The 12,226-nt window shown below is 49.6% G+C and overlaps 1 protein-coding gene across 6 annotated transcripts in view; it reads right to left on the bottom strand.

Moving 5' to 3' along the window:
* Positions 1–3,431: 3,431 nt before the first annotated feature.
* LOC115642091 (adhesion G protein-coupled receptor E3-like) overlaps positions 3,432–12,226 on the bottom strand; it is a 43,972-nt gene continuing 35,177 nt past the window's right edge. For 3 of the 6 annotated variants that reach the window (XM_030545491.1, XM_030545490.1, XM_030545493.1), the window contains 4 exons: positions 11,138–11,229; positions 9,822–9,990; positions 9,607–9,711; positions 8,283–9,231 (listed from right to left, as the gene is read on the bottom strand). In XM_030545491.1, the coding sequence (XP_030401351.1) occupies positions 8,902–9,231; positions 9,607–9,711; positions 9,822–9,990; positions 11,138–11,229 (696 nt within the window). In that variant the 3' untranslated portion in view covers positions 8,283–8,901. Of the gene's footprint in view, positions 4,011–4,479; positions 4,738–8,282; positions 9,232–9,606; positions 9,712–9,821; positions 9,991–11,137; positions 11,230–12,226 lie in introns of those variants that run through there. The other 3 variants (XM_030545492.1, XM_030545494.1, XM_030545495.1) reach the window with 3 other exon arrangements.

Below are 12,226 nucleotides of genomic sequence, written 5' to 3'. Positions count from 1 at the left end.
GCACACGGGCATGGAAAGGTACTTAGAGTCCTGCCGGTCAGTCCCAGGCCCCACCCCCATTCCATCCATTCCCCTAAGGCTGAACCCCACCTCTTCCCACTCCCTCTCCACCCCTTCTCCTCCTCTTCCCTGCTTCTTTCCGCCGCCTCCTCCGAGTACCTTCCACTTCATCTCCGTGAAACAAATCACCTCTCCAACCAACGATGTTTATCATACAGCTAGCTTTGCTGTCCCAGTGGAGCAGGTGCTTCAGCTGCCGTTCTTCATCACAACTACATACAAAACCTGGAAGGAGAAGTGTGATTGGACCAAATCCTCTCTCTGATCCAAATCCACAACTCCTACTGAATTCAAAGGCCACCTCAGGGTTGTATCTGGGTGTCTCTCCCAGATTTAAAGGACCAGATCCCAGGTCAGAGAGCAGTTATTTCTTAGGGAAAGCACACCCTGCTTGGGGGATGGGGGGATTTGCAGAGCCCTTGTGTGTTATGTGTGTGAGCTAGCTTTCAGTTTCACTGTAATGTGTGAAGAATAAAATAACCTGCTTATGGACCTTGGTTGCTTCTTTGACGTGAGGGGTTGCTATCAGGTTCTGCCTCTCCTGGAAACCTAGGGCCCTATTCTAAAGCCTCTTTATGCCAATCTGGCAGTGTAAAGGGGCTTTAAAGTGGGCAGAAATGGCCCTGTGATTAGCCCTCCAGTGCAGGAGTCCTTCCTGGCTGCTGTAGAGCTGGCATCAAATCTCTACATTAGCCCTGACTCCAAACTGAGAGCGATAACTGTGTCAGCCCTCTTCTGTTCACCAGTATTTATTTATATTATCTGGGCACATACAGTCCCACGATGCTTGGTGCTGTACATACACACAGTCAGAGACAATCCCTGTCCCAAAGAGCTTACAAGCTAAGTAGACAAGATGGACACAAGGTGGGAGAACAGAAGGATTATTACCCCTGTTAGACAGAGGGGGAACTGGAGATCAGGTGACTTGGCTAAAGTCACATAGAGAGCCTGTAGCAGAATCAGGAACTAAATTCAGTTCTGCTGTGTTAGGATGGTTTTTCGGTTAAGACGTCAGACTTTCACCATATCTTTCCCCCCAATGTCCATCCCTAAGTCTGGTAATTTTTTCAAGTGTTCATCGCACAACGTGGTGGTGTCTACCCCTGCCCTGTGCTTCAGGGAGACACAGGTCTAGAATGGCCTGAATGGTTAGCAGGGGGTCTGGCGCCGGCAGCAGCAAGTGTCCCAGCCCCAGCCTGCTCCACTCCACCCCACTGGCTTGCAGTGTTGCTCAGGGGTGGGGCCTTGGGGGAAGGGTGGAGTGGGGGTGGGATGGGAAGAGATGGGGCAGAGACAGTGCACCAGGAAGATGAAAGCTCCCTGCAGGCTGTTGACAATGGTGAATAAATACGCCATGGCCGTGGCTGCTGGGCCTACTTGAAGGAGACCAAGGCTCCATGTGCAGCCCAGAATGAAGAGTTGGGCAATGGCTTTAAAGGTCAGTAACCCGGAAAAAGGCAGATGGTGAGATCCCGTTACAATAACCCTATGGAGAGCAATTGGGTCAGGAGGATCTGGGCAGAGTGGGGTGGAGCTACTGGTCCCTGCTCTCCTGTGTGGGACAGGGTTACTGTCAATGCAAACACACTGGGAATTCATTCCCATGAATCCTAGATATGCCGTTCCCCTCCTCAGGGCTGGCTCCAGCATTTTTGCCACCCCAAGCAGAAAAAAAAAAAAGCTTTGATCACTATGGGCGACACTTCACTGGCAGCTCTACTGCTGCTTCATTCTTCAGCGGCAATTCGGCGGCAGGTCCTTCACTCCAAGAGGGAGTGATAGGCCTGCTGCCAAAGAGCCAGACATGCCGCCCCTCTCTGTTGGCCGCCCCAAGCACCTGCTTGCTGCGCTGGTGCCTGGAGCCAGCCCTGCCCCTCCTGCAATTCCTCACTCCCTCAGCAGGCCAAGGACCTTCCAAACCAGGGATCTGATCCTCCAGGGTTGCTTTGTTTCCTTCTCAACTGTGCTCTTTGAGAGTGGACACGTGCGCTGAGGGAGGAGAATCTGTTTCTCAAGATCCACTGGGTCAGGGCAAAGAACGTCACATTTAGCTGTGGAAACAGCAGGAAATATTTCCTGTAACATGTTTCATCTGGAGCTGGTGACTCCAGCAGAGGCAGAGAACAATCCCAGGAGACCGATCTGAACGCTGCAGAACCAGGGACCCTCATCCCCTCTCCTGTAATATCCTCTAGCAGCTCTTGGTCCCTCCCCATGCATAGAGCTGATGGCACAGCCAGGGCTGAGATGGATCAACGGGATCACAGAGGCCAGATTCTGCTCAAAGTTAAAAATGAAGTGACTCCAGTCTCCAGTGGGGTCAGTTTACACCAGTGTAACTGAGAGCAGGATCTGAATCACCCTGTCTCTAGGCTCTTCCCTGCCACTTTCAGGCTGTAACTAATCTCCCCAGCCCTGGGACCTGGGGAAGAAACTGCATGGACTTTGTCATCTTCACTCCATCAAATGTAGGTCCTTTCCCCCACCAAACACTGCATGGTGCAACCCTTCCCTTCCTCATTGCTTTGGTCAATAACTGGACTAGACCAAACTCTTGCTGTCCTCAAGGTGAGCTCCCACTGGTTTCTGTGGCAGCTGTGCCTGAGTAAAGGCTGTCGGCCTGTGGATACAGCACAGGGACTAATCCCAGGACTAGCCAAAGCAGATGGCCCATGAAACACAGTCCCACATGGCTCATGTTCTCCTCCTGGCTGCTCTGAAATCAGTGGGGTCACAGAGGTGAGAGGATAAGGGGGCCCTGTGGTTCTGTGTGGTACCCACCAGGATTATGACACAGGCTGGACCCAGGAAGCTCCAATGAAAGCCTCTCTCCAGGCCGAGCCAGCAGCTACAGGCAGGGAGGAAGAAAAAGCACATTATCCCAGTGCGGTGACATTAATATGAATATATTACCCCTTTTCAGCCTGTCAGGGTCCCCCTCCAGTCTGAACTCTGGGGTACAGATGTGGGGACCTGCATGAAAGACCCCCTAAGCTTATATTGTATTAGCTTAGGTTAAAAACTTCCCTAAGGCACAAATTCCTTTCCTTGTCCTTGGACGATATTGCTGCCACCACCAAGTGATTTACACAAAAATTTGGGGAAGGGTCACTTGGAACCCTATCCCCCCAAAATATCCCCCCAAACCTCTTCACCTCCTGTCCTGGGGAGGCTTGAGAATAATATTGGTTAGCAATATGAGCACAGACCAGGCCCTTTGTCTTCAGGACACTGAAAATCAATCAGATTCTTAAAAGCGAAACTTTATTTACAAAAAAAGTAAAAGAATCACACCTGCAAAATTAGGATGGAAGGTAACTTTACAGGGTAAATAAAAAGATTTAAAACACAGAGAATTCCCCTCTGGCTCAGCTTCACAGTTACAAAACAGGAATAAAATTATCTCTTAGCATAGGGAAAATTCACACGCTAAAGCAAAAAATAATCTTATGTATTTCCTTGCTTTACTTACAGTTTCTGTAATTTTAGATGGATTATTCCAGGTATATTTTCAGGAGATGTTGTAACTGCTTGGCTTCTCTCTCCATCCAGAGAGGGAAAAAACAGAGCCAAAAACAAATCCTCCCCCTGCCCCCTAGATTTGAAAGTATCTTCTTTCCTCATTGTTCCTTCAGGTCAGGTGCCAACTGGGTTATTTGACCTACTTAACCTCTTACAGGTAAAGTGATTCAGTACAGCTGCCAAGGAGGGATTTTATGCTAGCCTTCTCTCTATATCTATGACACAGCCACTGGAGCAGATTGTGTCCTGAAACAAAAAATAGATTACACTGAAAACCTTGAACACAGTCCCAGAGCCAGATGTGGACCCGTTATACCAGTGTGAATCCAGAGACGCGCCATAAGAATCCATGGAGTTAATCCTCATTTACACAGGTGTAAACACTCAGAGCTCAGATACCATGGTGATGGGTGTGGAATAAGAACCTGGGGGGGATAGAGTGAGATAAAAGAGAGAGATGTGAGCAGGTCTGGCCTGCTGGTGCCAACAAAGTGTGCAGATTACTCTTTCTCTGGCAGAGTCATGCAGTATTGATGGAGAGCCACAGACTCAGCTGATGTAAATCAGTTTAGCCGCATTGAAAGCAGTGGAACTACACTGATTTACACCATCCAAGGGTCTCGCCTGGAGTGTCTAGAAGAAGCCACACCCTTCTTAGTGGAAGTTCCTCATTTTAGAGGAGGGAGAAGAGAGAGGGAATCCTCAGGACTTTTTACACAGGAAGAAGGTTGGTTGTTTCCTTTCCACCAGCACCGCAAACCCGGCCTGGGACCTGGGAGTCGAGCTGGGATCATTAGTGGTGTGAGGTCTGTAGATATATGGCACGTGGGCAACTCAGCTACAGTGCTCGGGGCAGCTTAGTGTCAGTGTGGAGGGCGAAGGGTCTGCACTTACTGTCTGGGAGTTCTGTAGCCACCTGGGTTGAATGCTGCAGAAATAGCCACTGCCAGGGCTGGGAATCCGTAGCCAAACGGGTACATGAAATTCTTCTTGAACTGGCTGGTGCTGATGTAATTCACGACCTGCAGGTTCCTGATGGTGAGGAAAAGGTGGCGCCCCTCCAGGAACATCCAGGTGAAGCAGGTCAGAAAGAGGTAGGAAGTCAGCAATGACAGCACATGCCATCTGGGGGAGACAGAGAGCCCAGGGACACTGCAGTGGGAAAAAGAAATGCTGAGTATGGGGAAGACCAGCTGGCGGGGGTCACACCGGGATTCTTGTTAGCACAGCTCTCCAGTTATAGCGCTCCGTGACCCAGAGATGGCAGGTTCCTTGGTCTATGGAGGGTCCTGCAGGTGCACATTGCTGATACAGGAAGGGAGCAGAGATTAGTGGTTAGAGCAGGGTTCAAGGGATCCTGGTTCTGTTCCCAGCCTTGCCACAGATTCCCTGGGTGACAGTGGGCATGTCACTTGTCTCCCTATGCCTCAATTCCTCTCCTGTGACATAGGTATAGAATTGGCCACATTGCTGGAGATGGGGAGGCTCCCAGAGTGAAGAGGACTAACCTCCCCTGTGTCCTGGACAGCCCAGAATCCGGAGAGCACAACAGGTGCAAAGCCACACACTCCAGCCCTGCTGCGAGTGGAGGCAGGGGCGGCGAGTTGTGTGGGCCTGTGGTGCCCAGGCTCCATCAATATTCAGGGCCTGGGGGCCCAGCTCCATCAATGTTCAGGCCAGGTCTCTCCCCCAGCCCCACTTTCCACCCCTGCGTGCCTCCCCCAAGTGTCCCCGGCCCCCACTTGCTGCCCCCATGCACCTCCCCGGGGCCCCAGAGCAGACCATCCCTGTCTCTCCCCTGCACCTCTATGCTGCCTCGCTGCATCAACTGCCACCACAGGGTCCTAGTGCCCCCACCCACTACTGCCAGGGCAGACTGACCCTGAGCCTGCCCTTCCTCCTCAGACCCTTTCATTTTCCAGAGGGACCCTCCACCAGCACAACCACCCCCCCATCTGCAGTCACTGCTCCTGCCCCACGCTGGATGAGGGGCAGCCCCACACCCCACCCCCAGTGAGGCTACAGTGGGGGGTAGCAGTAGGGGAGAAGTTGCACATGCAGGGGAGGCAAGGGGGCTTCCTGTACCTGAGAGGGGCCCTAGAAGCATGTGCGGTGACAGTGGTGCGAGATAAGTGAGGTGCCGGGGGGGGGCCTCCCCCAGAGCTCACTACTGCCTTCAGGGAGAGGATTGGGGGGGATTCTCCTATCTGGCTCTTGCCCTGGGGCAGCCTATCTGCACCCCAAACTCCTCATCCCCAGCCCTGTCCCACCCCAGATCCCGCATTCCTGGCCAGAGCCCTCACCCCCTACACCTCAACCCTCTTCTTCAGCTCTGAGCCCCTCCCACACTCCAAACCCCTCATCCCCACTCAACCCCAGAATTCTCACCCCCTGCACCCCAACCCTCTGCCCTAGTCCTGGGCCCCTCCCACACCCCAAACCCCTCATCACCAGACCCACGCCAGAGCCCTCACATTTTGACATTATTTAAAAAAATATACAGTAACTCCTCGCTTAACGTTGTAGCTGTTTCTGAAAAATGCTTCTTTAAGTGAAACGATGTTAAGCGAATCCAATTTCCCCATAAGAATTAATGCAAATAGAGGAGTTAGGTTCCAGGGATTGTTTATTTGTTGTTTTTTTTGGCCAGATATATTTTATATATAAAGAGGATGTATAAGGATGATTTAGTTGGGGATGGGTTGTGTTTTGAGCAGGGGGTTGGACTAGGTGACCTCCTGAGGTCTCTTCCAACCCTGATATTATATGATTCTATGAAAATATAACCCACACAAAAATTGTTGTTATTGGGTCAGGATTGTTTCCTAGGACTGAAACCTTGTCAGTCCGCATGGACCAGGCCCAGTGAGCAGTCAGCACTTCTAGGAATATCCTATAGGTCCTTTGCCCTCATTGAGTAAGGATCTGGGAGCTTTGGTTTTTGCCACCAATTTGCACATGATGCTCTCAGGGGCTTCAGAACCCATCATCATGTTGCTGCTTTATTGAAAACAGCTGATAGCTGCTACTTGTTGGCTTATCTGTGTGTGAGGTGGGAGCCAGGGAAGATTGAGGACGCTGTCTCTGCTGAACATGATGAGCCCTCTTAGAACCCCACCAGGAGCTAGACCAGTCCACATTTCTAACAGGAGGTGTGTGTGAGAGAACAGACAATTCCCTGGAGTGTTAGTAGCAGGGACAGATGGAGCATGTTCACCACCATCTCTGGCTAATAAGTCAGACGTGTTAGTCATGTAAAGGGGAGATGTTTTGTTGGAGGCAGGAGGACACTTTTATCCAGAGGTTGGTTAAAGCAGGATGCACAGCTCCTGAGCTTGCAGGAAATCCATGAACACATTAAGTTTGAATCTGATGAGGATGTCTGGTGAGGAGGCAGAACCTGGATCCACCATGGGGATGAGGCATGGTGCCAGGAGCACGTTTGCAAATGAGGAACCTTTTGCCCTTCACACTGATTGGCTCAGAATCTTGGTTAGTCTTAACGCACATGCTCAACACCCAGAATTCATGGGGTGTCTGTGTATATTTTAATGTCATGCACTGCATACCCCTTCCACATATGGGGCAGCTGTGGCAGAGCCAAGAACAGATGCACATCTGCCATCCCGCTGCATGGTCATAGTCATGTGACTATCCTACAGCTCAAGCAGAGAGCTGAGACCTACATTAACCAACAGTTCATTGTGCAGCTACATCTCAACCCAGCCCCTATTTTGCCAAAGGCCAATGTGCAGTGAAAGAAGTGAAACTTAAATCTATTTTTAGAAAAACTTGTACTGAATTAGGCCCTGAGCACATCTCCTTTTGGAAGTTCAAGGTCACTTTTTCTGCAGATCTTCCAAAGCGAGCAAGACGGCTACACTGCCTGATATCCTTCCACACACTTGAATCTACAGGGACCATTAGGCAACATCTCCTTAGAACGACCAAGCTGATGTTCACCAGCTGAGTATCTGAATGGTGCTGAGGAGATAGGAGAGAGATGGTGAAAGTCTTAACCAAAAAACATCCTAAGGCAGCAGAACTGAATTTAGTTCCTGATTCTGCTACAGGCTCCCTATGCGAGTTTAGCCAAGTCATCTGATCCCCTGTTCCCCCTCTGTCTAAAAGGGGTAATAATCTTTCTGTTCTCCCAGCTTGTGTCCATCTTGTCTACTTACTTGTAAGCTCTTTGGGACAGGGATTGTCTGACTATGTATGTACAGCACCAAGCATAGTGGGACTGTATGTGCCCAGATAATATAAATAAATACTGGTGAACAGAAGGAGGCTGGCACAGTCACTGCTCTCAGTATGGAGAAGTTTCTTACAGAAAGATGACATCAGCGAATTTCACAGTGTTGTGGGAACAGCACAGTTTGAAAATAAATTTCCTTTAAAAAAAAAGCAGTAGAAGAGCATTTAGTGGTGCAGTGACAGTGCTGGAGCTGAAAATCGATTACAGGCCAGGTCCTCACCTGATGTAAACTAGTGTGTTTTCAAGGATCCTTCTGGGCCTTGGGAAGCAGACACTAGCCATGAAACAATATGCTTCAGCCATGCCCTCAGCAGCACCTCCACCCCACCACTCACAACCCCATGCCAGGGCTGGGGGCAGGGCTAATGTAGAGATATGATGACAGCTCTACAGCAGCCAGGAAGGACTCCTGCACTGGAAGGCTAATCACAGGGCCATTTCTGCCCACTTTAAAGTCCCTTTATACTGCCAGATTGGCATAAAGAGGCTTTAGAATTGGGCTCTAGGTTTCCAGGATACACAGATAGCAACCCCTCACACCAAAGAAGCAACCAAGGTCCATAAGCAGGTTATTTTATTATTTACACATTATGGTGAAACAGCAGAGCTAGCTCACACACATAACATGCGAGGGCTCTGCAAATCGCCATACACACACACACACCCGCCCACATGATGTGCTTTCCCTATGAAATAACTGCTCTCTGACCTGGGATCTGGCCCTTTAAATCTGGGAGAGACACCCAGATACAACCTTAGAGTGCCCTTTGAATTCAGTAGGAGTTGTGGATTTGGATCAGAGAGAGGATTTGGTCCAATCACGCTTCCCCTTCCAGATTTTGTATGTAGTTGTGATGAAGAATGGCAGCTGAAGCACCTGCCCCACTGGCACAGCAAAGCCGACTGTATGATAAACATTGTTGGTTGGAGAGGTGATTGTTTCATAGAGATGAAGTGGAGGGCTCTCCCCAACTCACCTGCCCGCAAAACAAATATACTTTGAGTGCCAATCCCATGGGAAAACTTCAGTCAACTTTAATGGGATCAGGAATGGGTCCTCATTCAGGAATAGTGCAGAGTCTGCAAAATGCAGCCAGCTTCCGCTGAAGTGACATCACATGCAGGGAAATAACTAAACAAAAGTAGACAAAGCCCGCTCCCTTCCCCCACCAACTCACAGGTAATATAGGCTGCTCTAAATAAACCAGAAATGTCCACTTCCAGACAAAGGTTGTGTCTTCTTGTGTTGGGACTGGAGCAGGGAAGTTTTTCCATATATAAGTCTCCACTTTTCCCTCCAGACAAAACTTCTGGATCCTTTCCCAGTAAAGGTTATGGAGCCAGAGTAAATTCCATGCAGTGTTAACTCTCCGGTGGGGATGGCCCATCTGCACGGACAAGATTTCCACCCAGGTTTTGGTTTACAGACTTCCCTGCTTGGGTAATTACCTAAATGTGTGTCAAAGCCAACACCTTCCCAGCCCATGCCACAGTGAGTGATGCATGGAGCTTGCAAAGCAGCAAAGGGAAGGGAACATGGAGGTACGCAAGAAAGGAGGAGTCCCGTGCTGAGTTCTAGGAGACCTGGGATTCCCCCTTGATTTGGATGCAATTGAATCTCACTAAGACTCCCAATGCCATTCTCAAATGGATTAAAACAAGCATATGTCACTCAGGGGACAAAGCACCTCAGGTGCTAAAACAGACCTAGATGGACGCGACTTTTGGATTCTGGTATTAGAACAGAATAGAGGATCTCTTACCATCTTGGCTCTGGTAGTTACAGTGGACACAGACACAGTAAAATTTTGAGTTGTGGGGTTGGGTTTTCTTGTGCTTTTAATCCATCTCCTGTACTCCTCTCTCACCTGGAGAATAAGGGACATGGTCACTACATCATGTAACTAACACCCTCAGACCAGGTCACTGCTAGGCCTGTGAAGTCACTGGATGGTTGATGATCAGCCATGGGCATTACCTGGCGATTGAGGAGACAGTGCACCAGGAAGATGAAGACTCCCTGCAGGCTGTTGACAATGGTGAATAAATACGCCATGACCATTTTTGCTGAGCCAACTTGGAAGAGACCAAGACTCCATGTGCAGCCCAGAATGAATAGCTGGGCGATAGCTTTAAAAGTCAGTAGTCTGGATAAAGGCAGATAGAGAGATCCCATTATAACGACCCTACGGTGAGTGACTGAGTCAGGGGGCTCTGGGCAGTGTGGGGTAAAACAGTTGGCACCTGCTTTACTGTGTCTTAGGGTCACTGTCAAGACGAACACAATGGCAACTTACGCCTATGAATCTGAAATACAATATTGTGCCCAACCATCATCCCCCACTACACACACACCTTCCCCTCCTACAGGTGGCTCTTCCAAAGCAAATGGTTCAACCTCTCATTACAGTTTTGTTTCTAATCCCTTCACATCAGGCCCTGGCAATGTGACAATCAAGTGGGAACAGGATATTGGGCTCTCGGGACCCCATCTATGTTGTTCCATAAATAGACAGAGGGATTGATACAGAGCACACTTGCCTTCCTCCTCAATGGATGGCACTTTACCTCGACAGCATCCACAGCGCCAGGGAAAAGAGATGAGTTTCCTCCCTAAGTAGCACATGGCCCAGCTCTGAATAGCAGCACAGACTTGCATTTCTCCTTACATAGCACTAGGCACGTGCAGTAAGTAACACCATGACTTTCTGAAGCCTCAACATTCTGATCTGGTTACAAAATCTTTTTCCTCTCTCATGTCTCCATCAAGCACTCCCAGCTGGTGGCCCTGATCTTGTTCCTCTCTAACAAACAGATTTCATAATGACTTCAGCGGGCTTTGGAACAGATTGCAACTGTCATCTCAATATCCATCCAGGGACCAACATGATGCACATGGCAGAAACGTATGTCCCATGATGATCCTTTACTGCCATAGACCTCTCCTCTCTCCTAACCTGACCCTTCAATTGCCACCCTGGCTGTGCTGTGTCTAATTTAAGGTCTGACACAGCATACCCTTATTCATGCAAATTGTCCTTATTTTGGCAGATGGTCCCATGGACAACTTTAGGATTCATGAGTAAGGGACTCCTGATGTGAGTTAGGGTTTATCAGCTCCTTGGGCCATGAGACTGTTACTCTCTCATCAAGCTGAAGGTCGCCAAGATAACCTGGAAACCCTACAGTGGCATGTGCTCAGCTGTATGGTAGCAGCAATCTGTGCAGAATCCCACAGGAATTCCCAAACAGAAGGCTCACTGGACCCTTCTAGTAGATTTAGTGCTGTCCTACCTGGTGTCTTTGAGAGTGGATACATCTTCATTAAGGGAGGAGAGTTTGTCTCTCAGGATCCGGAGGGTTACAATAAAAAATGTTACATTTATCTGTGGAAACAGCATGAAATATTCCTTGCAAAATATGCCAGCCAAGGCCAGTCTCTCTGGGATGAGACGGCTGCAGAGCAGTGACTGCTCGTCAAGTTGGGCTATATACCATTCCCTGCCAGATCTTGGTCCCAGGCCCTGCAGGGAACTGTTGGCATAGGCAGGGCTGCAATGCATCACATGTGATCATACAGCCAGAGGGCCACATTCTGCTGTTCTCTGAATCTGGAGGGACTCCACTGATTCCAATGTGGTCTGCAGTTATTTCAGATTTCGAGCCATGTGATTTGGCCCAAAGCTTCTAGATCCTGTCTATAGAGTATTCCCTTCAATTCTGAGGCTGAAATTAATTTTTAACCCACTGCCTTAGATGGGGAGGAATCTGCAAAGACATTTGCTACCTTTATCTCTTCCATCCTCAAACTCCCCACACTGCAGCCACCTTCCCTTTCCCCATCACTTGGGTTATTTACCAGTCAGGCTGAACAAGGCAAGGGACAAAACTATCCTCATTCTAGCAGAGGTCCCACTTGCTTCCATGGCAACATTGCATGAGTAATGACATATTATAATTAATCATAGTATGGTAGCACCTAGAGGCTCCAACTAAGACTGCACTGGGTTCTGTACTCACACATAAAAAGGGGCAGCCTCTGTTCTGAGCATTTGTTCACAAAATAACTAGGCAAGACCACAGGCACCAGCTTCCTCCGGGACACAGGGTGCTCAACCCCCAACTCTGCCCCAGGCCCCACCTCCACCTGACCCTTTGTCCCAAGCCCCCACCCCACCTCTTCCTACCTCCACTTGGCCCCCAACCCCACCGCCACCCCCACCCCTTCTCCAAGCCCTTGACTCTTCCCACCCCACCCCAGCTCTTCCAACCTAGTTCCGCCTCCTCTCCCGCAGCACCTCCTGCACAGCACAGAACAGTTGATTGCGGCAGGCGGGATAGAGGGGAAGTTGCTAATCGGTGGGGCTGCTGGTGAGCGGGAGG

Source organism: Gopherus evgoodei, unplaced genomic scaffold (assembly GCF_007399415.2).
Source record: "Gopherus evgoodei ecotype Sinaloan lineage unplaced genomic scaffold, rGopEvg1_v1.p scaffold_37_arrow_ctg1, whole genome shotgun sequence".
Classification (NCBI taxonomy): Eukaryota; Metazoa; Chordata; order Testudines; family Testudinidae; genus Gopherus; species Gopherus evgoodei.
Note: the sequence above shows the minus strand (reverse complement) of the source record. Positions and strands in the feature narration are given on the sequence as shown.